Genomic DNA, 26641 nt, shown 5'->3' with positions numbered 1-26641 from the left:
TACAAGGGAAGAGGGCAGAATAAAACATACAACTGCCCTCACTGGCTTAAAGTGAAGGCTCCTAAACCATTAAAAATAAGATTATTAGTTTTAATACTATCAGGTGACACTTAAGAATCAATAAAACCAGGCTCATAAAATGACAAAAATGGCCACACATCCACCCTTAAAATAGTTCTCAAATGTTTGAAAGTCTGGCTCAACTCAGAATCTCAGTTCTTTAAAAAATAGATGATTAGACAGAATTCTTCTGAGTTTTCTTATATTAGAATTATTACACCTTTAAATGGCCTTCCTAGTGCTATGAGTTTAAGTCCTTATTGATACCTAAGTGACAGACATGACTGTATTTTACCAAACCCTGTCCCCCACCAAATGTCATCTTCTTTTCCAGTCGAGGACCAACAAATCATAGCTGAACATACGCTGTGTTGATAGAGAAATCCCTATTGCTTCTATTTTTTCTGTTAGAACGTGTTCCCCACCCCCAGTTATTGTATTTTTTTTAGATTCCATTAATCTATTTTGAGAGGGAGAGAACTGTCAATGTGTGGTTGCCTCTTACACCCCCCCACTGGAAATCCAACTGGTGACCCCTTGGTTCGCAGGCCAGCATTCAATCCACTGAGCCACACCAACCAGGCTCCACCCCCAATTATTTTAAGTTACTAAAACCTAAATGACATTTTAAAGAAAAAACTACCAAATGTTTTAACTACAGAATAGGTATAAGTTTAACAAATTCTGAACTATCTCAGAAGGCTTAAAATCCTCCCTTTACCCGTTTTATTTTTTAATATTTTATTTATTTTTAGAGAGGAGGGAAACATCAATGTGTGGTTGCCTCTCATGCGCCCCCTACTGGGGACCTGGCCCACAACCCAGGCATGTGCCCTGACTGGGAATGGAACCGGCCACCCTTTGGTTCGCAGCCTGTGCTCAATCCACTGAGCCACACCAGCCAGCCCTGCATGTGTAATTTTAACTTCAATATTATGTAAAAACAAAAGTTGTTTACAACAATTAACACTGAGGAAACTAGACTATAAACATAAAATTGATTCTGAGTTACCAGTTAATGTTCATTGACAATGATGCAGCAACTGTGTGCACTTTGATGTCAGCAACACTTCATTGTGGTGGAAGGCTCTCTTGGAGGTTTTCCTTTTTGCTGTTTCCATCTTAGTGGTTCCTTAAGTGGCCTCAAATAAAGGCGGTGAAGAAATGTTTTGTTATTCCTCAAACACATAAAGTGCTTCTGGAAGAATAAATTCACATCTGGTTCTCGGATTTCCTCCATGGAGACGATCCAAATTCAGTGTCAAGATTAGTTTGTACTCATGGGTTTGCAGAACCTTGTGTGGAATCTGAGATATTCTGTCTGCAAGTGTTGGGGAAACAATTGATTCAGATGTTTGTGCTAAGTTCTAATTTTAGATATATTTCTCCCTCATTAAAACAGGAACCTTACTGATTTAGATTTTGAGGGCCAAAGTCCTGGTAATTGTGTTTAAATATTTCCCCAAGACCCATTCCCTTCTCATTTCATTTCCCCTCAGGAAACAAATGAAGTGCAAATGAAACCTTGTTTCACAGTCACCTTTTAGATCAAAGATTAATCTTAGCTTATTTTTCAGATTATCTTTTGACTTTAAATTCTCCAGCCAGTACTTAAGACAGGCTGGTGCTAAGAGCCACGGTGACCCTGTGGAACTCAATCATCTGGAACTCACTGATGGGCAACTTGGGGCTCAGCGGGAGTCACCTGGAAACGGAACAGGGCGCTCTCGTGCCCTGCCATTGTTTGAACGTCCGCTGAAGCACAGCCCTACCACCAGCCAGAGCACCCACAATCTCATGCTAACTTTTCCAGTTTAAAAATGTCCTCTTTATCCCACACATAGCACTTAACTGGGTATCGTTTGCATCTGAGGGAGAGACGGCCCACAGAACTGATGTATGAATAAAACACTACCTCTACGAAAAATAGGCCAAGTTTATACACTTCTTTCCAGGCAACCCCAGCCAAGTGTATCACAAAGAATGGGGTTCATCACTGCATTTTACATAAAAGTATCAGTAATAAACTTCAGAAAGTAAATTCACTTGTCCTTTGAAATAGAAGCATGCAACTGTTACAAAGCCATGGTAAGTGGTTTATAAAATGTAATTTTATTTTACGTTACTCTGCTGTTACATAGGGCACAACATTTTCACAAGGCGTTCTGGGACTACAGCCCACGATCAGCAATGCACGGCGGCGGTCCGGCTCCGGACGGTCACCGGACACGCCGGGCTCCCTCCCACCCGTGTACACATCCGCACGGAGAAGCACTAAGGTGTCGGACTTGGACTTGTGGACTTCAACTTGTTCCCCATCCCACTGCATTAAGAAATGACATGCACTTGAATTTACCGAAAGCAACGCTTGTGTTCTGGCAGCAACATGCTACTTCTACTACATAGGAAAGTGAATACCAGAACTACAAAGGCCAGAGGTATAAGTGAATTTTTATTAGGGAGGGAAGTTGTCAACCGAAACAGCAGCAAATGAAGAGTAAAGAAGGAAACCCCTGTTGCCACAGACACGCAAGCCCCCCACCACCTGACACAGGAGACGTTCCCGTTTGTGACCCCCAGCCCAGAAATGCCGAATGCGTTTTCATTCAATCTAAAACCTCTGGGGTCCTACCCGAAAGGGATACATGAACGTGGAGAAGCGCTTGCTGAAAGGAAGCCCCCAAAGAAGAGCAAGGGAGGGAATGTAGAAAGAAGAAGTTATGTAAAACACTCTTTAAATTGTAATTAACTACATTTTCAAATCTTCACAGTAATACAAAACACAGCCACTTGCAGAACTGGTTCAGATTACTTAAATACCAGATACATTTTTAGTCCTCTACGTAAGTGTTTGGAAGTTACTTATGTTGATGTGAAATGAAGCTATTAATACTTGTCTACAGCAGTAACCGCACACCAGGAAGGCCAAGACAAACACAAATCAAGGACTGGAGTTCTCCCAAAGCTGCAGTGTGAGAAGACTAGAAACAGTTGACTCCATACACATGAGTGGGGCTCTCTGCTCTAGGGAGCCCCGCGGAGTAAGGAACGGAGATGTGTACAAAGGCTTCCGGAGGGAAGGCGGGTGGCGCCCTGCACGTGGTTAGTTCTCTGCCCCTTCCGCCGCGTCGCACTCTTCGCCGGCGCTGTCTGATGTCCATAGCTAGGAGAGAGAGAGGGTATTCGGTTACTGTCTCCAGAGCAGACAACTACGTCCAGTCCCACCATTGTATCAGACTGTAATTCTGCGAGCAGCGAATTACTCTAACAATGCAGATGATAATTAGGACGGAAGTCACAGCTCTCAGAACCCCAAACACCACCAACTCCTCCCGAGTGTGTCCCTGCAGGCTATTCACAGTGGGTCTGAAGTGACACACACACATGCCCTGAGCACATCGCAATTTTTTTAATTTACTGATATCGGAGAGGGAGGGAGAGGGAGGGAGACTGGCCGCCCCACGCACGTTTACGCCCTCGTCGGCTGCTTCCTGCCTGTGCCCTGACCAGGACGGGGCCCGCAGCCTCGGCGTGCCGGGACCATACTCTCTCATCAACTGAGCTCCCCGGCCAAGGCTGTCTGAGTCCATTTTAAAGCTCACTCTTTGTAAGTACTATGATTTCAGGAAAATAGCAAGGTAACATCCTTAGAATTTTCGCTCTCTCATTTCCTACAGCTCAAAGCTCTTCATGAAAGCACTACTGAAATATAATTTGAGATTCATTAAGGCAAAAAAATTTAAGAGAAGAGGAGAGACCGTGGTCATAGTAACTACTTCCAAGTAGCTAAAGAGCCATCATACAGTACAAAAGTCGGTCACTCTGTGCTGCTGCAAAGAGCTGAGCCGGACTGGGCGACACAGCGTCAGCAAGAAGCAGGTGTGCATGAACACACAAAGGAAGGATTGGGGAGCTAGCCAGGGTATGAAATCGAAACTGATCCCTAAGGGTCTAAGTTGACAGTGGAACGATGAAGTGAAAATGGAAGAGTCCATATTTATTGACTAAAATCCATACCCCACAAAATGGACTTCTATCAGACCAGGACACTACCTGAATTTCAGAAAAGCGGGCTCCTATACAATCTTTAAGTTATTGTTAAGATACCAACGTAAATAAAAACAAAACAAATGTCCCTGGAGAACCGTCTCCACAGGAGAGAACAGAAAACCCGTGAAGACGCAGGCGGCACCGGGCGCACCCAGGAAGGCGCCCGCATTTCCCCTGCAGACACTGCTCCCGCCCAGTGCCGTCACCCTCCGACGACGGGGATCTGTGCCTTCCCGTTTCCCTGAACCGATATGGTGCCGACAGCAAAAAGAACCCTTTAGCAAAAGATAAACCCCCAAACCAGGGCGTGGGGGGAGAACTACACGAATAGTAAAAGGTGGGTGGGCCTCCTTCCACCTTTTGTCTAAGGTTCTGACATATCAAATCTACTTGAACCTATAAAAAAAAAACACTAAATAAAGCTCAACCTGTATATTTTTTCCTCCATTACTTTTTCTATCATCATCTGCTTGTCTGAGTAGTAGGAAGAAAAACGAAGAAAAACCGAATTTAGAAAGACACGCAAGCCACAGGCAGGAGCTGGCCCGGAGGCAGAGGAGCCCGGGGAAGCACGGTCCGCGGCCCGTCGCCTGCCAACAGCACGCGCACACCGTTCCCAAGGTCAAGTTGTATTAGCGGCAGGCACTTCATGTGACTTTGGAGAAGCTTAGGTGGCTACAATAGCCCCTGCCTTGCTACAGCTCATTTACCCAAGAGAAGAAAATGCTGAAACTACCTGAACTCTCCATATATTTTTTAAAGATTTTCTTTATTCATTTTTAGAGAGGGGAAGGGAGAGAGAAAGAAAAGAAACAACAATGTGTGGTTGCCTCTCGAGCACTCCACCCTGGGGACCTGGCCCGCAACCCAGGCATGTAACTTGACTGAGAATCGAACCGGTGACCCTTTGGTTCCCAGGCCCGTGCTCAATCCACTGAGCCACACCAGCCAGGGTTAGACCATCCACATTAACCCAATTTATCATCAACTTTATCCCAATGAAACACTGATGTGAACTGAGTTGAGTTCCTGAAACTTCTGTACCTTCTCAGGAAGGTCTGATAAAAATGTTCAATGCGAAAACCTACCCACAAAAGAACAGTTGTCCTGTACAAAATATACTTTTCTTCATGCATCCACATACTCATTTTCTAAGAGAAAGTGCAGCCGTTACATGGCTGCCCCAAGAGACAGGGGCCTGAAATAAAAGAGAGGCCCTTCTGTCCCTGGGAAGGAGATGGAAGAACGAGCACTCACTGTGAGGTTGTCCCTAAGCAGCTGCATGATGAGGGTGCTGTCTTTGTAGGAGTCTTCGTTCAGTGTATCGAGCTCTGCAATGGCCTCGTCGAAAGCCTGGTGAGAAGCAATATCTGCGTCAACTACCTGCATCAACACCGCCTGGCCAGCCCACGGTGACAAACCATTTGCACAAAATAGGTCAACGTCCACTTTATGTTCTACTATGCACTCAAAACAAAACTTGGTGGGATCATTTCCTCGGATTCTCAGTTTAATAACTCATGATGGTAAAAAAAAAAGGAGGTATCCAAATAAAAATAGTAGAAATCACCCCTTGAATACCCAAGCAAATAAAATACCTAGAAATCAGTTATCTGTTATCTCAAATAAGCTTGGCTAAAGAAGGCCTCCCTGAACGCACACCGTACCGTTTTAGCCAGTGTGCAGGCCAGCTCCGGGTTATTCAGGATCTCGTAGTAGAACACGGAGAAGTTCAGAGCCAGCCCCAGGCGAATTGGGTGAGTGGGCTGCATCTCCTTCTTGCTGATATCAAAAGCCTCTTGGTAAGCTCCTTGGGAATTATCTATCGTTTCTGTGAAGGAAAAGGAAAAGGAAAAATTAAAATTAAAATTAAAATTAAAATTAAAAAAAATAAAGTAAAGAGAAAAGCAGGATACTGAAAACACCCATCCAGTATACAGCATATTAACACCCCTAACACGTACTGCTAGCTCTCGGCAGAACCAGGTCTTTCTCTCCAGCCTTCTTTTAAAACCACAGTAGCAAACCAAAACATTCTGTTGCACTGGGTATTTAAAAACTAGTTTATAATGTTGCTGGCTTATAATCAGCCTAATAAAAAAACCCATTAATATACTACGTCAGATTTTTCCATCACTGGGGCTCCAAAGTTTTTCTTCTTTTACAATGCTTAATTTTACTACTTGAAAATGCAGTAATTAAAAATAGTTTGACTGGTATATACTAATAATATCTTAATAAAGCTGGGGAAAAACTGGCTATAATACCCCTTCTCAAAATAATGAAAAACACTTTACAAAGATGACCATCACCAAATCTCTATTTTTGTGACTTATTTGTGAAAACGATACTGATCCTTTGTATCAAGATGTATCATGTGAAAAGCAATATAAAAGTGCCAGCGTAGAGAACAAAACCTGCTCTGACTAGAGTTTGATTACTGGCTTAATAAAAATGTCACCTTCCTACCCTGGCTGGTGTGGCTCAGTGGGCTGAGTGCCCGTCTGCGAACCAAAGGGTCCTCAGTTCAATTCCCAGTCAGGGCACATGCCTGGGTTGTGGGTCAGGTCCCCAGTGGGGGTGGGGGGCACAAGAGGCAACCAGACACTGATGTTTCTCTCCCTCTCTTTCTCCCTCCCTTCCCCTCTAAAAATAGAATCAAAAAAAAAAAGTCACCTTTCTAAAAAAAATGTTCAGTAAGCATTACCAACATAATTTGACTATATCCCTGTGTTGAAAAGGGAAGGTTTTCTGAATGAGGCCGCTGGCCCATGAGGGCTCTGGAAACACTGACCTACAGAGATTCGGTGGTCCCCATGCAGCCGGACCCTGCCCATTTCCCCCGCTCTGGAACAGCCAGTGTGAGGACGGGAGCAAGGCTGCTTAGCCCCGCGCTGAGGAGCGCTGGCTAGCGGCCGGCTGGCTCTTGAGGAGGCTCCACGGCGAGGAAAGGTCTCGGCTGTGAGTGCCCGCTACCGCCGAACCTCACGCCGGTGCAGGGTTGTGTGCTCAGGACCACCAAGTGCCAGCGAGCCAGGGAGGGGAGACGGGATAAACGCGGGGGCCGGCCTGCTGGCGTCGGAAGGTTCAGTCCTGTCGCTCTCAGTTTTGCTGTTTTTACGGCAACGGGGATTTTACATCAACGACACACTAAGTGTAGTATACAAATTTTGTTACAATAGGGTAACAGAATTTTCTCTCTGTATCTTTAAAGCGGTATTTGGATGGTGAAACTGTCTCACTTTCCGTTAGTAGCTCTGCAGGAGTTCGCCTTTTCCAGATGGCACAAAATTGAGAACAAAATAATAGGCTTGTTGGGAAGGAATAAGGAGTTCAGTGCTACTTCTACCTAGAATTTGCTGGTAGCAGAAACACACACAAAATTTAATGGGATCTCATTATCCTCAGCTACCAGCACTCCAGGAGAATGACTTCACTGCTAATTAACTTACTTTGATTTTTCCAACAAGCACGCTAGGCAATTCGGTTATTACTCTTTTCCCCAAGTCTATGTCTCCTGATAAATTATACGCCAGCAATAATGCTCTCATTTCACCTATCCTCACAAATTTGGTTATAGGTAATTAGTCGTCAATGTTATGATCCTTCAAAACAGGCAGTGGTTAACATGTCAAACAGGAAAACACACCCGGTTTCCACAGTGTAAGGAGCATCACTCAAAGCATACGCAAGGGGTTCTGGGACTAAAATTATGGTGAACCACCATCTACAGCATAAGCGATGAGGCCTGTTTTTAATAATATCTTAACTGTAATCAGAAGGTTTATGAGGATATGTTTATTGATGTTGTTTTAGAGAGAGGAAGGGGGAGAGAGGAAAAAAACATGGATGTGAGAGAGAAACAGCGATCGGCTGCCTCCCGTACACACCCCCGGCCGAGGACCAGACCACAGCCTGGTGCGCGCCCCTGCATGGGAATCGAACCCACGGCCTTTCGGTGCACTGAGCGATGGCCAACCGGCTGACCCACCGGGCCAGGGCTGCGAGTGTAATTTTGTAAATAGAACACACAATGTGAACTCATGGCTATATTTTCACTTTTGAGAACATAAAGTAACGTTATTTTCTTTGCACACAGACTCCAAAACGGTTTTTAAAGTTACGAACACCTCCGGACTACACAGAACCTCCTGTCGCAGTGTCCCACTAACCCTCCCCTCCTGGTTCACGTTTCAGCTCCGCCCGCGACCCAAACACGCTTACGTTTGCGGTCGTCGCCACACGCGACCTCAGCCAGGTACCGGAAGTAGTCGCCCTTCATCTTCAGGTAGAAGACCTTGCTCTCCGGGTTAGTTGCGTTGGCTATTAAGTACTTGTCCAGCAATTCCTGAAAGGAAGAAAACGAAACATTAGGCACCAACAGGCAGGTGCCATCGCAGCCGCGCACCCCCAGGGATGTGCCGTCAAGCGTCCACACGGCGGCCGCCCCACGCGCTGGACGCTCCGGCCCACGGCAAGTCCGGCTTCTAACGGCACAGCCGCCCCCGCCAGGCCCTGGGCGGAGGGAGCGCGCCCGCTCGCGCACGCGTGCGTCCGGCGAGCATTTCCTTGCGCCCACCAGGTGCCAGGCGCCGGCGCCGCACTGGACCGGAAAGAGGGGTTATAAGGAAGCCACGAGGCAAAGTCCTCGACCTCGAAAGCTCAGGCTCGAATGCGGGAAGGGCACGTGCACCGTCCAGTGCACACCAGGCGGTGAAAGGGACGGGAGCGAGGCCGCGCCGAAGCAGGGAGGCGTCCCTGGGAAGGACACCCGGCTCGTCTGGGAGGATGGCGGAACGCAGCCCTCAGCGCGCCTGCGCACTCACTTCCGGAGGGCACGGAACAGCGCAGGCGCAGAGCAGCGGGTCTCCAGCCCCGAGCCAGCGTGGCGGGCCCCGGGGGCCAAGACGAGTGTGTCCACCGAACATCGACGGACTTTTAAATATATGCAAACTATATTTTCTAAGTAAACTGTGTTAGTAATTAAACATATCTTTGGCCTTCACTTCGTACAGAGAAATGCGCACTGCTCCCATGAGCTCGTACTTCCCAAACCGAGTTACCTGCAGAAGGTGTGCCTGGGAGTACAAAAGGTCACAGAAGCCACACTTAATAGGTATCTTCTGGGGCCATCAATTTTACTAAATGCTAAGTAATTTAAAAACCTTTTTGAATTTAAAAACATTACAAAGATGATAAAATAAAATTCTCATGGAAAATTTAAGACACTGGCACCTACCCGCCCTCGGCTTGTTTGGGAGAAAAAACAATGAATGGATGTGAAAGAGCAGGACGTGTCGCCCAGGTGCTCAGTGAGTGCCGGCCGGCAGCGGTTGCTCAGCCAGGTGCACCCACGCCACCACTGAGATGCCAGGGTCGAGAAGCACCTGGAAGCAAGGAGCAGAGACGCAGCCATGCCTGCACTGTGGAAAAATGGTCGCCGGCATTTATCAGTTAACATTACGTAAAAATGCCCCCTCTGATACAGAATTGGGAAGTTTGCAGAATCACCCAGTAAGACTGTTTCAAAGTCTCATATATCTGTAACTTAAGAAGTAAAAAGCTGTCTACAGACCAAGTTTAGAAAATGTAGCTCTTACCTGATTAAAAATAGCCTAAATACAAGATTACATATTTTAAAGGAAATGAACAGAAAAACATTTAAAACATTTTAAATCCTTAAAGCACTTGTTAAAAGAACGTGTAGGTTACAGGTAGCATGTCAAAGGGCCCAGAGCTCAGGGGAAGTTAAGCCCAAGATTGCAGTAATGCCACATGACAGAGCCCCAGAAGCCGATGCATCATTTACAGTGGCAGGAGCCACACGGCGGCTGGATTTGGAGCGCCGCCCAGCAGGGACAGCGGCGCTCGCTGTCATCACGGGCTGCGGCCCAGCGCTGAAGGCCGCTGTGAAGACACACGCCGTTTCCTCACTCCACACCCTACGTGGAAAAGCAACAGAAATTTCGACTGTGATAACTTCTCAACATCGCCAATTTTACTAGGTATTAACATGAACCTGAGAAACTCCCAGAATCTGAAAAAATCACACTTTTCCCATTTAATACCATTTTTACACATATATTGTCACAAAAAGGTGACAGTTTCTGAATCTCAGGTTAGCTCGGTCATCCCTACTTTTTAAAATGGTATCGTTCAATTATAGTTTACACCCAGTAATACTCAGTCACCACTATTTTAAAAAAACTAAATAAACCAGAGTGGACTCTGGGAAGCGGCATCAAACAACGCAAACACAGCACGCGTGCCGTGGCAACCAGCACTGGCATGGTCGGCCATTCCAAGGCACTGAGACGGAGGTCCCACAGAGGGGATCCGGCAGGGCGCCAGCTCTGATGAAGACATTTTTAAGTCACAGACAAGAGGTACTTGGCGGCACCTTTAAGACCCCGTGCTTTCTGGGTAAATCTGGTGGACGTGCGGAGCAGACGCCGAGGACAGGCGACCAGAACGAGGTCTGGCGGCGAGAAACGGGATTCCACCGCCAGTCCCCACGGAGCCCCTCGGGCCAGATGGGGGTGCCCTCCCCAGGGCCGTGTCCCTGGCACGGGGCCTTCCCAGGACTGGGGGAGCCGCTGAACAGTCACCTCGGCGTGAGCTGCAAGCCCCCCTTCCTGAAACGATGAACTCTGACTCCCAGCGCACACACAGCCGTCATGCACGATTCACGGTGTGGCTTTCATAAAGCCGCTCGGGCGTCACTTCCGTCCTGGAGGGCAGCCAGGTGGCGCGGTTCTTTGTCAGATGCCACCAGCTCTCTGCGAAGGGACCAACAGGTACGGAGGGACCGTGCCTCTCCACGGGCTGACAAGCAGCAGAGATCTTACTTTGGCCTAATTAAAGACGGGGTTCTGCGGCGGGCCCTGCTGACGTGATCACAGCTGCACCAGGGTCACCTGCACCGGCCACCACTCGTGCCACAGAGAACAAAGGCTGTGAGTACTGACGGCATGCAGCCTGAGTGTGCAACTCTTTTGTTAAACAAACAAACAAACAAACAAAAACCACTCAATACAGAACAGAGAAAAAAACCAAAATGGTAGAGGATCTCTGGGTAAGAAAATCTTCCCACGTAAGGTAAAAAGTCAGGACAGAGGAGCCTATTGTAACATTTACATATTTACAAGTCCCCACAGACTTCTGTGTGTTGTCCCGGGCAGGGAAGCAGGGGTGCCCCTCTGTGACTCCGCACCAGCTGCTGTGCGGTCCTGGGAGGCCGGAGGGCTAAGCCGGGGCTCGCTCCAGATGGACCCTGTTCTGGACGGAGGGGCGGAGGCGGGGGGCGCGCTCCTCTCTGGGGACCTGAGAAATCAGGGAAGAGGACAGTGAACTTCCTCCCCAAATGTGCAGGGTGGACTGGTCACTGAGGACCACCCAGACCAAAAACACTCGAACAGGAGCACAGTCAGAGGAAAGAACACGGGTACGATGACACAGGCCACTGGAGGAGAGAAGCGGCGGCAACGCCGTATCCCGAAGAGCTTTGAACTTCTGCCACACAGGACGCCACCTACGTGTCAAAGGACCACATGCTACTCCAGTCAACCATGGTAAATCATAACCCCTTTTACAACTAGCATTGTATGACCCCTTAACTATTCTAAAATGAAATTAGGTGATGATGTATCTACACACAATTTAAATCACACATTACCATCCTACGTAAGACGTGAAGGAGCAGGAAGAGCTGCGACAAAACAGCACAGCACAGGGGTCAGTGTGCGCACGTCCCCAGGGCGGCGGTGCTGAGCACGTCTCCTCGGCGTCTGCTGCAAGAAGCACCACGGGTGCCAAGGACCCGCGGACACAGGCCTGTGCAGTCCGGCCCCATCATGAACAGCCTGGCCAGCAGGCTGCAAACCAGACGAAGGACAGCCTTGGATTCCACACAGCAGTCGCAGTCCAGGGTAATTAATTCTGCATGCGTTGAAAACACTTTGTGTTTAAACGTGGCACAAAGTTAGGTCTTGGCCTCAAATAAAGGTAATAAGCTTCTACCTACACGACCACGGCACTGAATCAAAGGCCGGCCGGCCGGCCGCCAAGCAGGCCCGCCTCTAGCTCAGAGTGTTTCCCCACGTGTCCCACTCACAACACGCTGCGGCCAGCCTGTGCATCAAGCACCCGGCACAGCACCTGTCGCAGGTGAGACCTGTGTGTCGCACTGGCGTCAGCGTGGCCCAGCAGCTCGCCGGGATGGGGGCGACAGCGCCAATCCAGCGCTTGCTTTCCTTGAATCACTCGCTTGTTGAATTCTCCACTCCTGACCAGAGCAGTGACACGCACGAGCCAACCAGCACCGTAACTTCCTAACAGACACCTCCCTGTGCTGCTCTCTCACCGGTTTGCTCCTTCGGCGAAGTTGTTTTTGGAAAATCATTACCTCACACTGGTATCTTCAATTCAAACCTAACGCCCCAGGATTCTTCCTCCCTTATTTATACCTCCTCTTCACACACAGCGAGACTCTGCTTTCCATTTAAATAACGGCTAACAAATGTAATCACACACAATTCGAAGAAAGTCAAAACCCGAGTTTCTCACCCTCTCCTGGGTCCTCACAGACGTCCAGTCCTTCCCCTCCCTCCAGGCCACCACCACCTTCAGCGTCGCGTGCCCACCCCCGGAGGGAGAGCCCACTCACAGCCCTGCGTGCTCTGCGCCTCGCCCTTCCACACAGCAATCCCGCCGAGGTCACGCCGTGCCCCCTGACAGGACTCCACAGCACGGCCTCAGGTTGTTGTTTGAAGAGGCTCCTGAGTCGCTTCCCGTCTTCGGACGTCCCCGACTACGCACCACAAGTGCACGCGGTCTCGGATCTTCAACTGTCCCCTGGAAGCCACCCCCACTGATCCCCCACTGATCCCCCACTGGCCAGGCGGGACTGCTCCTGTTTCTCAGCGTCCTTCCAAACAGGGCGTGAAACTTTTTATCGTTTCCAGTCCAACAGGTGAAAATCATCTTACTATAGCTTTATTTGCAATTTTCTAATTTTATAAATTATATGCCATAGATGAAATCGAACATCTGTATGACTTTTTCTGTTAATTAGGTTTTTATCCTTTGCCATTTCCTAATGGTTTTTTTCTTTACTGATTTCTCTTTATACGTTAGTGATATTAGTTCATTTTTCAGATGTATCTCATATGAACTTCACATACTTAAAAAGACTTTTTTGTCTGGCTATAAAACATCATTTATTAATATTTCTTTAGTACATTAAATCAGATATAGTATGGCCAATGTTTTTGACAAATACGAGAAGCAGAAGTTAATGTGACTATTCAATTTCAGAACAAACAAAACACATGAGCAGAAGACTTGTAATTGAAATACAACTCTGCTCTGGCTGGTGTGGCTCAGTGAGTTGAGTGCCGGCCTGCAAACCAAAAGGTCGCAGGTTTGATTCCCCATCAGGGCACATGCCTGAGTTGTGGGCCAGATCCCCAGCTGGCATGCAAGAGGCAACTGATCAATGTTTTCTCTCTCACATCAGTGTTTCTCTCTCTCTCTCTCTCCCCCCTCCTTCCCCTCTCTTTAAAAAATAAATAAAACCTTAAAAAGAAGAGAAATCTGTGACCCACCACCTTACCAGAGAGATGCAACGGGAACCAGAGAACAGAACGAACGAGGGAGAGAGGTCACTCGGAGACAGTGGCTGAGACCCTCACAGCAACACTATAAACGGAGATTCCCACAGAGCGGAAGCACACTGCCTCCCAAAGACGGTGCGGTAAGAACACACTCATGCCTAGCCTGCCGTCATGGTGCAACTGCAGAACGCCAAAGACAAGAAAATCCTTAAAGTAACCAGAAAAATGACACGTGACCTGTAAAGGAAGGAACAATGTGACTGACAGCTGCTTTTTCATCAGAGACCAACGGAGTGTTTTCAAAGTGCTGAAAAGACAGCTGGGGGTTAAAATTCATTAACCAATTAAAAGCACCCTGTAAAAGCAGGTGCAAAACGCGTCCACACAAAGAAGTCCCAGACCCTCACCAAAGGAAACTTTTCAGAGTGGGGAGGAAGCAATGGAATAAAAGAGAAGTCACCAGTTAGAATAATTACAGCAACTAAAATATCAAGTAACTGAAAAATCCCTGGTCATAATCTGTGAAGGTTCCACGCTCCCCAAACTGGTAACACAGAACCGGTTCAAGATGCTGAATAACAAACAGTACACGCACTACCTTATGTTTGCAGAGGACAGCATTTCAAGTTCTTTTGTGTTAGTTACATGCAGAAGATTGGGTTGCCTTTTAACGGACACCTGCTCCCAACCTTTTAAAGGATTATGTAAAATTAAGGATAGCTTTTTTCTTTAATCAAATAAATGCCTTTAAGGCTACCCTTCCCAAAATGTGACAACTATGATAATCTGCTACCAGGAGAAAATGTTTCATTAGAATAATCAGGGATTTCAAATATCTCAATAGCTTCCTATCCCTTTTAAGGTAACTGGCAAGGTGTGGGTTCATTTGAGATTGTGTTGGCAACTCACTAGCCGACTGTGTACGTGGTGATGACGCACACGCCTGCCCCAACCCTAGCGGGGAAGTTCACTTTTACAGCTCTGCACCTCCGTTTCTTCATCTGCAACAGACTGCGTGGCCACGCCCACTCTACGGGGTTGCTGTGAAGACCCAGCGAGCTAACACAAACTGCCCGGAACAGGGCTCAGTGAGGCTAGAGCCTCCATCACCACCACGCACGGCCGCACAGCCACCCAGCCCTCCTCCTAGACACGAGACACACCCACCCACCCACACAGCCCTCTGAACGGGCCGCTGAGACATTATAAACTTATTTCAGAAACATTAGTTTTGCCTAACACAATCTACTGTTGGTTCTCCACTCCCCCCCACTCCATTTTCTGCCTCGGAAGTGGCCCTCCATGCCGCAGGGAGGACCTGAGTGCCATCCTAACTTCTCTGGGCGCACACCCCAGGCCTCCTACACCTAGTCACACCCAAGCCCCTGGATGGAATCTCCTCCAAGTCAAGACTCGGGAAAACTGCTCAAACAAAGCAGCACAGAATATTCTGGGGATGTGTGCAACTGTGAGCCGCCGAAGGGAAGGGAAAGGGGTTCTACTGTCGACACGGGACCACGTTCCCAGCCACCCAGGCTCCCCAGTGCGCCCTTGGGCCCCCCTCCCCACACCCCACCCCAGCAAAGGCCATCACACCCTGACAAGCACACACAACCACACGCAGCTGTAATTCACCAACACAGACAGATCAGGATTAACAAGAGAACCAAGGCAAATACCAATTTGTACACTTCCTTCCCCTCGGAGAACCTGCAATTTACCAGTATCCGGAAACGCCTTCAGCCACTGATTTGGGAAGAAGACGAACGCTAGCAGGAAAACAAGTGTTTAAAACAATTAGCTGATTTGACTCGGAGAGGGGAAAGCTGGGGGTGGGCGTGGGGGTGGGGAGAAACCTCGACCCGCCGCTCCACTCCTTGAGCTGGCTGATGCTGGTGTGTGCCCCGATGACCGGGGGCCAACAACCAACGCTGGCGCATGGGGACGACACTCCCAACAATGGTGCCAGGGCCCAGTTTCGATTTTTTTTTTTAAAGGGGAAAAAAAACCGAGCGGTAAGTCAAATCTCAGTTTGGTCATAAGTGATCCCACTAAACAGACATACTGACAGCTGAGAAAAAGATGTTCTAATAATTAAAATAGGTCACAACGGCCTTGCTCGCTTAGTAAATAGGTCAAGTTTTGCTATACCCTAGGGACTCTAATAAAAGTAGGTAACAGCTTATACTAGCAAAGACACCAGTGTACCTTCCATATGAGCTTTGTCTTTCATAAGCCTACGACAAGCCGAATGAAGCCATTTGTACATCATAGACATGATGCAATTGTTTACGACGAGCTTCCCATCTGTGGCCAACCCTCGGCACACACACTCGCCCCGGCTGCACTATTACACACAGCCCTCCGGTCCAGCCTCCGGTCCGCCGGCTCTGTCGCGGGGCACCACGGAGAGAACGGGGTCAAAAAGATTTAAGAGGCCATGGGAAGCCAATGACTGCAACTAGAGTTGCGGGGTCACTGCTAACCGTCAGCACAAAAGTGGCCTTGGAAAATAAAGTGCTGCTGGATAGTTTACAGGAGAAAAAAACAAAAACGAAGTCTTCGTTCTTACATGCCCTTAACAGCTTACCAATATAGACCTGAATCAGACACACTTTATTTTAGGGACGGCCACAAAAGGAACTCAGGACACCGGGAACTCCAGACAATACGGGATTGGGTCTCGTTAGTAGACGTGGTGAGAAAGAAGATACTTCGTTCTTTCATGGGGAGAGAGTCAGAGAGAGTCAGCGCGAAGGCAGGAAACACACCGCACGGGGAGAGCCCTCGGTACTGCCCCGTGGCCGTGGCCGGAGAGCAGAGAGAAGGGCAGGGAGAACGGGGGCGGGAGACGAAGCTGCAAGTCCCTAAATCCCATCCCGCATCTTGGATTCCATCTAATCTGGCAACGACTGTGATCTTTAAAAATTTACTTACTGATTTGACAGAGAAAGAGAAACGAACACCTTCGACTTGCTGTTCCCTTATTCTTTCGCACTCACTGGCTGTCTCTCGGGTGTGCCCTGACCGGGGGTGGAACCTGCAGCCTTGGAGTGTCTGGATGATGCTCTAACCACCTGAGCTCCCCTACCGGGCCAGCACGGCTGTGAAAATTCTAAAAGCAACAGTTATTTCCTCCCCATGTCTTTTAAAGTAAAACCAGTACATCAGTGAGAGATAGGAGCGAGCCACTCTAGTTGAGGAGCGTGAGTGTGTAAGGGCCCAACTCGCCCCCACTTCCACACGAGACCGAGTTCGGAGGAAGATGCAGTGACCGCAGGAGAGTGGGGCCCGGAGAAGGCGTCTGGACCGCCAGAGGCAGCGGGCACGGAGAGAGCGCTCTTCCCGAACAGGGGACTTGGGTTCACGGCTAACTGGCCGGGCAGCCAGGCAGATCCACACGCCCCCGTTTCCTTACGGGCAAACCCGTCTCCCCTACTCACGAACGCACACACACACACAGCGCAAGGAAACGGCTCTGAAAGTACTAATGCGCTGTGATTTGTAACCGACTGTGGAGTGAGTGCGGTGACACCTAAACCCCGTCCCGGAGCGCAGGAGTGATCTCCGCGTCCAGACGGGGAGACGGGGGCTTTCCAACGACCAAGCAGCGAGAAGTGGGATGGGAGCGGAGCACGGGAGTGTCCGGGCGGGCAAACAACTTGGCCAGAGCGAGAACTACGGGGTCATCACGCGCTGTCCTTACGTGAACCTGTTTGCCTTTAATCCTCACCGAGGAAACGTACTTACTGACTTTAGAGAGAAAGGGCGGGGGAAGAGGGAGAGAGGGAGAACCACCAATCGGTTAGTCACCTCCTCATGGACGTGCTCTGACCAACGACCGAAGCTGCAACCTAGGCAAGTGCCCTGACTGGGAATCGAACCTGCGACCTTTTGGTGTACAGGACGACACCCAACTAACTCAGCCACCCAGCCAGGGCCGTAAGTGAACTTTCATGCCAAATCTCTTCTGATCATTTTCTCCATAAGCAGAGAACTTCAGATTAAGGGGACTTTTTATCCGGGACGACCGGAGAGCCACATGAAAAGAAAGAGGGCTGGACCTCTTCCTCACACCATATGCAGGAATTAACTCGGAAGGAGCCAAAACCACAACCTGGGAGCTGAGACGGCAGAACGCCCAGCGAAAGCGTGAATGTTAATTTTCAAGACCTTGGATCAGGCAGTGGTTTTTTAGACATTTTAATGAAAGCACAAGCAACCTAAAGAAAAAAACCGGACTTCACCAAAATTAACAACTTTAAATATTTGGCAGGTGTGGGAAAGGAGAGGGAAGAAAGATTTTTCCATGGGACCGTCCGTGCACCAGGTCCCCTTACCCAGTTTCGCTCTCCTTGGTTCCAGCCACTCACGGTCAACTGCAGTCCAAAGCTATTACGCGGAAAATTCCAGCAACAAAGAATTCGTAAGATTTAAATCGCACGCTCTTCCGAGTACCGCGGTGACATCCTGTGCCACGCCGCGCCGCTCCGCCCCGCCCCCGTGTCTGGCGTCTCCTCCCTGCACGGCTCCCTGCCCCGCTGGCCTGTGAGCAGCCACCTCTGGTATCCGGTACCCGACGGGCCGTCACGGCGCTGCGGGGCTCGTGTTCGAGTCGCCCCTCCTTCACTCAGCCCGGGCCCCAGGGCACACGAGCAGCGGCGCCAGTGCCGTGGATGTGCCGCAGAGACGCCGTCAGGGGCCTCCGCTGAGCGAGAAGGCGCCCGCGTGCAGGAAAACCAGCGTGAACGGGGCTCGGCACCACCCCAGGAGGCTGCAGGCGTGCCCTGGGGGTCCGGGGACACAACCCCTGAGGGTGCGGGGGACGACTGTAATTGGATGAAGTCAAATCAGTGTACGCCATTTCCTGTCTCAGATGTCAGCCCTGGGATGTTTAACTGTCATATATAGTTTTTATAAATATAAGCTAAATTACATAAAAATTAACTTTCATAAAACAAAAATATATTAACGGGATGCCTAGTCCTTCCAAAAATCTAACTTCCTGCCACCACCAAGAGCCAGCGGCCCGGCCCCTGCAGCTGGCCCCCACGCCAGCCGGAGCGGCTCTGACTGAGGATGCGCGGCCCCCCAGGGTCCCGACCTCTCTGGCCTCAGCGCTGGGCCATCGGACCCCCAAGCAGGCACCATAAGCACTGAGGGTCTGTAAACCACACATACCGCCAAACGCGTGGTAAAAAGCACCGGGCTGAAAGGTCAGGACACTTCGTGTACGTTTCCCTGCAGGTGTCTGATGCCGTTGTTTAAAAGAGCAAAACTTTTCTGAACTTCGTTCAAGTAATGTCTGGGGCAGGAGGAGCAAAATGAGAGGGAAAATGGCAGGACTGACTCCTCAGAGTAACATCAGCAAGAGTTACCCGGGCCGTAAAAAGCCTGACCTGCAAACCAGCACCGTCCAGGTGTCAGAGCATCCCCCCGTCCCTTCTCGCTCACCTCCCACCGTCCCCTGGACACAAACACCACGGCGGACGGTCCTCTGAGAAAGCACCGGCATTCGATGCACAGAGGGCCGCAGAGCCACAGGCGCTCCGCCGCCCCACGCGAGGCCCGCGGCAAACCTCCAGCAGGAAGAGCACTTCAGGTCCAAGTTAGAGAACGGAGGCTGTCACACAATGCGTACTCAGTGCCACACGGCCACGTCCAGCCGTGCACATTGTCCGAGTGAGGGGGAGGTCGTGGGGCGCTGCTCCTCTGGACAGAAAATATGTATACGGGGAGTCGAGATCTGAGTGAACAAGTTTCACTGAAGCCGTTCTCTGAAAGCTCTGGGACTTTCAGACCGAAATGCCCACAGCCCAGAAGGCCACTCCCTACCGACTCCACACACGCCCAGTCTGCTCTCGGGCTGGGTGCTGGGGAGCGAAGGGACACCTCATCAACCCGACACCACGACCCCCAACGCAAGGGAGCAGAAGCCGTCCAACACACCCGCCTCTCTGAGCGTCACAGGGAACGCACGAACGCCAGGTGCACACTCAACTCACGCAGTCTGGATGAAGGCCCATGTACGTACCCGTGTAACTCAACCCCACACCGGCACGAAGAGCATCACACTCACTACACGAAGGTCCCTCCGGCCCCTTCCCGGTCAGTCGCTGCCTCCGGCCCTGCAGAGGCCAGCAGTCCTCTGACTCTTCACCCACAGACTACCTCTGCGCGTCCGAGAGTTTCATATAAACCGAACCACTCGATGTGCTTTTTCGTGCAAAGCCTCTTTCTCTTAGCACGTTTTGGAAATCCGTCTACCTTCTAGTGTGTGTCAGTAGTCCATCCCTTTTGGCTGCTACATAGTATCCTGTTTCTATGACTATACCACAGTCTGTTCATCCGTTTCTTACTACTGGACTGTTTCAAGTTTTCTGCTCTTAGAACGAAGCTGCTGTGGACATCCTAGACGTCCAGACGTTTTTTCTGGACCTACACTTCCATTCCTCATGTGCAACTACGTGGGGGTGGAGTTTCTGAGGGTAAAGATAACCTTTAATTACGGAAAATTTCAAACATACATAAAAGAATGGTGTCCTGAATCACCACTAAAAGCAGCTACAGCAATCTTAATTCACGGATGCACAAGTTCGCTCCATTTACACTCCGGCTTTGAAGTAGTGGGTACCATCACCATCGTTTTGTCTTTAAACACATCAATATGCAAATAATATTTTCAAATCTGGTCAAATTATCATGAGATATTCCAGAAATCTCCACTGTTAATTTACCTATGGATTAGGATTTTAATTAAAGTAGCAATGAACAAACTATAATTTTTCTTCTATTCGCACCTTTTATTTAAAGGATGCCTCTATACCACACTTACATGTAGCAAGCCAACGAGTGACACAAAGGTATTTCCCCGCCCTGACGGGTGTGTAAACTCTTAAACTCTGGGTGTCCTCCTGGCAAACCCGAAGGCCGCTGACTCAATCCCCAACCAGGGCACACGCCTGGGTTGCAGGCCAGGCCCCCCAGCTGGGATGTTGGCCAAATCAGTTAATTCCTTACAACCTAGTTCTCTCAGCTTTAAAATGGAAACAATACTACCAATCCAACCTATGGGGACAAAATGAGTATATAAAAGAGCTTAAAATGGTGCTCAGTGTATAGTAAATGCCTAACAAATGCTAGTTATAATTTTAATCACAAGCCTATAAAAGCAGGTACCATCATCACCAATTTATAGATGAAGAAACAGAACCTTAAAAAATCAGTAAACTTGCTCCAGCCAAGTGGCTCAGTTGGTTAGAGCATCACCCCAATATGCCACGGTTGCGGATTCGATTTCTGGTCAGGGCGCGTACAAGGACCAACCAATGAACGCATAAATAAGTGGAACAACAAGTCAACCTTTCTCTCTCTTTCTCTCTAAAAACAATAAATAAAAATTTTAAAGAGAGCTCAAGAAACTCATCCACAGTCAAAAACCCGTAAGGTTATAGAGCAATGATTCAAAAACTGTCTTGATTCCAGAGTCCATAATTTTTCCATTATGTCAATAAAACTATATTAAGACTTATTAACTATCAAAATTAAAATATCAGCCATGGCTGGTGTGGCTCAGTGGCTTGAGCATGGATGGGCCTGCGAACCAAAGGGTCACTGGTTCAATTCCTGATCAGGGCACGTGCCCTGAGCTGCGGACCAGGTCCCCAGTAGGGGGTGTGCAAGAGGCAACCACACATTGGTGTTTTCCTCCCTCTTTCTCCCTTACTTCCCCTCTCTCTGGAAATGAATAAACAAAACCTTAAAAAAAATATCAGTCTTACTTCAAAATAATATCCAGCACTATGTATTTTCATTGAGATTAATTTAGAACACTTAACTAAGTCAAGCCCGTTTCTGAATTAGGCTGACAGAGCATTTACATACGGACAGAGACAACTTTTTGGATACACTACTAAAGTATAGTGTATAGACACTAAGTGTCTATAGAACGTATAGACTATGTAAAGTATAGTGTGTAGTGTATAGACACTACAGCTTCTATACACTACTGAAGAGGCGGAACACAGACCGCAGTCCCCGAATTGTTTAATGCAGTGTACCGACGCAGCCTGCTGAAGTCAGCCCACGACACGGCCATCGGCACCAGAGGGCAACACGGGGCTGAGATGAACGTCACCTCGCACTTTCTCTCAGTATCTCCTTCTCGCTCCCAGGCCACTGTCTTACAAAGGATAGGTTCCGTCCCCAGGCCCCAGAAGGGCTCTGTGGACCCCTCTGATTTCGTCAGCTTGCTGGCGCCTCACACCCAAGTTCCTCCTGACCCACAAGCACCTTACACGTACTCTTCACTGCCCGGCTGCCACACAAAATCGTTAACCTTTCTTGTTTAAACTTTGCTCTTCCCAGCAGTCCTTATTAGGATTACCAAGGACGCCTCTATACCGTTCTCTGAAGCCATGTCACTGAAGTCACTATTAGTGGCTTTTCAACATTTCATATACTGTTGACATGTTCTTCAATCTGGACTTTAAACACACTCAGCCCTGGCTGGTGCCAGTCTGTGAACCAAAGGGTCGCCAGTTCGATTCCCAGTCAGGGCACATGCCTAGGCTGCAGGCCAGGTTCCCAGTAGGGGATGCACGAGAGGTAACCGCACATTGATGTTTCTCTCTTGGGTTCAATTCCCAGTCAGGGCACATGCCTGGGCTGCAGGCCAGGTTCCCAGTAGGGGGTGCACGAGAGGTAACCACACATTGATTGTTTCTCTCTCCCTCTCTTCCCCTGTCTAAAAATAAATAAACTCTCAAAAAAACCCACTCATTTCAGAGTTGGGAGGAAGTCAGAGCAGGGGCAGAATGGCTAGGACCTATATAATTGTACAGTCCCAAGAAATGAGAATTGGAGAAGTCCTGGAAATTTTAGGACTCTTGTGGTTTCACAAATCACACTGGGAGTTGAAGAACTCGGTAAAATCTTTAACATCTCTCAGATTCTACAAAGAGTTTGGTCATTGGGGCCCTTTTCATCTTTTTGGGCTTCAGATTACTCCTTTAGATTTTTAACCTTTTCCCCTGCCCTTTTATAGTTCGGTTGTCTCTCTGAACACAGTCCTCATCAAAAAGACTGAGTGCTGTCCACCACGTTCATTTTGAGTAAATAGTTTAAGTAACTCCACCCCCAAATTGCTCTAGGGAGGGAAAGAAGAGGCTGGGGATCTTGGCTATTTAGGACCCAAAGTCCGACTATCTCCATGTAACTTTACTCGTCTCCTATAAATAACTAGCTTCACCTGCTTCCTCCACCCCGAACTCTCCTACCTGTTCCCCGAGGGAAAAAGGAGAAGCAGCGCAGCACTCCTATTCAGAAACTGCAGGTTCCACTCTTCTCTCGCATCGTGCTGACGGACCCCTGACCGCGAACTCCAGGTGCTGCCAACGCACGTCACTCAAAAACCATCCCCAAATCTCCAGTGTCTCCCCTCGGTCAACCGAAGGGGGAAAGTCCCTCTGGCGTCCTTATTTAGTTCTTACCTTCTTTTCCAGGCTTTTCTCCTGCAGTAGCTCTGCACAGTCCGCTCCAGTCCCACAGAAACCTTCTTCCGGACTACTGACCCCCACCCTCCTGCCTCCCCGTTCACTCCAAAAACCTCTCGTTGGGAAAACATTCCTGGGATTTGTTTCCTTCAAACTACACACAGCTTGCTCAAAATCGTTTTATGGGAATTATGTATTATTTGCTTGCGCATTTCTTGCACATGCACCTTATAAATTACCGGAGACAAGTTCTGTGGGTCTTAGCTTTGTTCTCCCTCACACTGCTTATTCGCACAGGGCCTTGCACACACTAAGCTCTCAAACACAGTTGCCAAACTGAAGATGGCCTTTCCTAGGATTTTTTTTATCCTCACCCAAGGACATTTCTCCATTGCTTTCGGAGAAAGAGGGAGAGAGAAGCACCCATGTGAGAGAGAAACATGGACTGGTCGCCTCCTATACACGCCTGGACCAGGGGTAGAACCCACAACCTCGGTTTGGGTCCTGACCGGGAATCACACCCGCATCTTTCAGTTTTGGGATCACCCTCTGACCACCTGAGCCACATGGGCCAGGGCCCTGGAATTTCTTCTTTAAGAGGTTGGCCATTAAGTCACAATTAGACTCAAGCCATTTTACCAATAAAAAATTTTTATGCCTCCAATTAATCAAGTGCAAACTCTTCTGTTGCACTTAGTATAAAAAAAAATAAATGTGTCCTAATTTCAAGGGTTCTCTCGTATTGAAATGGTTTCTATGAAAGGTCTACTCTAACATACCTGGTCTCGCCTTCAAGTAACTCAGCAATTAAACAAAACTCTCCTCCACTTACACCATCATAAAAACTGAAATTTACAAGAGCCACAGGTTAAAACAAATATTTCTTCGGCTCAGAGTTAACTTGCTACAGAACAGGAAAAATCTGGTGGTAATCTGGAATTACCACAGGGTTAAGTAACAAACTGCAAGTAATCCCTGAACAGAGAGAGACCGAACTGCGCCGTGTGAACTCCCCTCGTATCTAGAGAAGCTTCTCATTAACGTCCGGGCATTGCTGTCTGCTACTGAAGTCTGCCATCACTGTGAAGCTGGCGTATTTCTTGAACACAAGCAATTCCGTTTCAAAAAGGTGTTCTAAGCGCCGCCTCTGCGCCAGGCAGGGCGTGGGGCTCAGCAGACATCAAGGACTACACCTGAGGCAAACCGTCTCTGCACAAAGTTTTCTGCACTTGAGGCACGCTCTGCATCGCTTTTTTGCCCCCCTTTACCAGCTACCTCCAGCAGGCAAGGTTTTGTTCAGAGCCCGTGTTATTTATTGTACTGGAAAAATAGGTTAAAGAAGTAAAAAAAAAATACAGAATAAACTCCCGCCTCACCAATCTGATGGGACCAGGAAGAGAGGGTCGGAGGGGAAGAGGCACCACCCTCTCCGCCCCCGGACAACCCCCCATCTGGCATGTGGGTCCTTTCGAGCCCCCCAAATAAACTTCGGTGAGGAGCAAACACCTCAAGCATCAGTGCGCCTCCTGTGAAAGGGGCACGCACAAAAAAGGCAACTGCACGGTTCTCGTTTTACCGGCAGAAACGACTCTGCAGCATTAGAACCCTTACAGACAGTCCAGGACAGAATGCTGACATTTAAATTAAAAACTTATCTGTGATCAAAAGACCTACGCAATGACAAAGCTAAAAACGTGTTTCGCTCTAAGAGTGAATCAGAGCGGCCCCTACTCCACCCCAGCAGCCGCACCGCCAGGCCTGGACGGTTCAGACGCGGGGAGTGGCCCTGCGACCCCACCTGTGACCCCATAGCCCTCGAGGTCTTAGGTCTTCAGTCCCGGGCATGAGTGTCATTACACCCTGAAATGTACCCGGGTATTCTGTCCTTTAGATTTAGCCGTGCCTTCCTCACATGCGCCCGACTTCCCCCCTCCCTCCTTTTTCAGAGGAAAAGGCTCAACAGATCCCCTTACTTGAAGAGTGAAGCGTCTGTTCAGATTCTCAAAGTCAACCTCCATCCCTCGGTTTCGGAGGGAAACCTAATACATACATCGTGTCCCAGGGAACCGAAGCCCGGAGCCCTCGAACTGATTTCGGATGTTTCCAAGTTACACTGCACGGCAGCAACCTGGGAAAAGACCTCCTCACCCTGGAAAAGCGGCTTCTGAGTCTCAAGTGCAAGAGCACACGAAGGAGGTCAAGGCTCCCTCCTCCAACCCTCTCCGCCGGCCGGCCGGCCGACGGCCAGGCCGGCCCCAGCCCGCGTGTCTTCCCGTCCCCGGGGCACTCTCGGTGGGCAGACCTCACACCCGGGAGCTTCGGTGGCCCCGGCGCGGCCCTCCCCCCGGCTCCCGCGGACTCACCAGGACCGTGGTGCAGATGGACCGCAGCTCCGACTCCACTTTCTCCCGGTAGTCCTTAATCAGCTGCAACTTCTTGTCCGAGGTGTCGGTTTTCTGCTCGATGCTCGAGATGACCCTCCAGGCGGACCGGCGGCCCCCGACCACGTTCTTGTAGGCCACCGACAGCAGGTTGCGCTCCTCGTTGGATAGCTCGGCGCCCTGCTCCGTCACGGCCTTCATGCAGGTGGCCATGTCGTCGTAGCGCTCGGCCTGCTCGGCCAGCTTCGCCTTCTGGATCAGCTCCGTTTTCTCCATGGGGACGGGGAGGGCAGCGAGGGCGAGCACCGAGCGGATCGGAGGAGGCGTGCGGAGCTCCGGCTGCGGGCTGCGGGCTGCGGGCGGCGGGCGCGGGCAGAGAGGCGGGGCGGCGCCGTCAGACAATGCGCCCGTCGCCCCAGCCACCCGCCGCCGCCGCCGCCCCTTTTGTCTGTCCCCGCACGCGCGGCCCGGTTGAATTTCCCTCCCCCGCCCACGCTCCCCGCGGGGCGCCCGGGATGCCGAGGGGTTCAGGCGGAGGCGACCGAGGCGGGAGGAGGAGGAGGAGGAACGGCCGCTCCCGCGCCCGCCCGGCCCAACATGGAAGCGGCCGTTGGCTCACACCTTCCCGCCGGAGCCGTCCCTAAGGAGAGCGGCGTCGGGGCCTGCCGCTGCCTGGGGCCAGCCTCGCGCCGCTCTCGAGTCCGGCCCGGCCCGCGAAGGGCTGCGGACGACCCCGGAGCTCACCTTCACGTCTCCACGGCCGCGGCGCGAGTACCACCACTTTGATCCGCTTTGGGCTTTAGCCGAGGACCCTCCCGTCTCAGCCTACCCCGGAGCCGAGGGGCGGGCCACCAGGCGACTGCCCTCGCTCCCACCGCCCAATGACACGCGGAGCTGGTCCTGAACGTCCCGCCTCCTGCCCCGAGGCTGGCCAATGAGACCTGAGCGCGCGGAAGGGGGCAAAGGGGGGCGGGACGGGCGGGGAAGCGGAGGCTAGGAGGGTGGGTCGGCTTGGGCAAGTTCGGTTGGCCGGCAGGCTGCG

The 26641-nt window shown here is 49.9% G+C and overlaps 1 protein-coding gene across 2 annotated transcripts; it reads right to left on the bottom strand.

Moving 5' to 3' along the window:
* Positions 1-2146: 2146 nt before the first annotated feature.
* Positions 2147-26479, bottom strand: YWHAQ (tyrosine 3-monooxygenase/tryptophan 5-monooxygenase activation protein theta). 2 transcript variants are annotated; one of them, XM_045844430.1, is made up of 6 exons: positions 26344-26479; positions 25582-25952; positions 8335-8458; positions 5778-5941; positions 5368-5463; positions 2147-3223 (listed from the first exon to the last, which is right to left on the bottom strand). In XM_045844430.1, the coding sequence occupies exons 2-6, from the start codon at positions 25873-25875 to the stop codon at positions 3164-3166; spliced, it is 738 nt and encodes a 245-aa protein (XP_045700386.1). In that variant the 5' UTR covers positions 25876-25952; positions 26344-26479; the 3' UTR covers positions 2147-3163. The 2 variants fall into 2 exon arrangements, with proteins under 2 accessions (XP_045700386.1, XP_045700387.1); XM_045844431.1 differs by having other exon boundaries at positions 25582-25938; positions 26344-26469.
* Between the last annotated feature and the right edge of the window lie 162 nt (positions 26480-26641).

Source organism: Phyllostomus hastatus, unplaced genomic scaffold, assembly GCF_019186645.2.
Source record: "Phyllostomus hastatus isolate PE091 unplaced genomic scaffold, TTU_PhHast_1.1 phas_contig_402, whole genome shotgun sequence".
In the NCBI taxonomy this organism is placed as follows: Eukaryota; Metazoa; Chordata; class Mammalia; order Chiroptera; family Phyllostomidae; genus Phyllostomus; species Phyllostomus hastatus.
This window is presented reverse-complemented; position numbering and strand designations above follow the sequence as displayed.

Excerpts from the sequence above, each read along its gene's own strand:
- YWHAQ (XM_045844430.1), bottom strand. The coding sequence starts at position 25,875 with ATGGAGAAAACGGAGCTGATCCAGAAGGCGAAGCTGGCCGAGCAGGCC. Across the intron at positions 5,942-8,334 it reads GTGTGGCGACGACCGCAAAC|AAACGATAGATAATTCCCAA; the intron begins GTAAGCGTGTTT and ends TTTCCTTCACAG. Across the intron at positions 3,224-5,367 it reads TGCTTAGGGACAACCTCACA|CTATGGACATCAGACAGCGC; the intron begins GTGAGTGCTCGT and ends TCTCTCTCCTAG.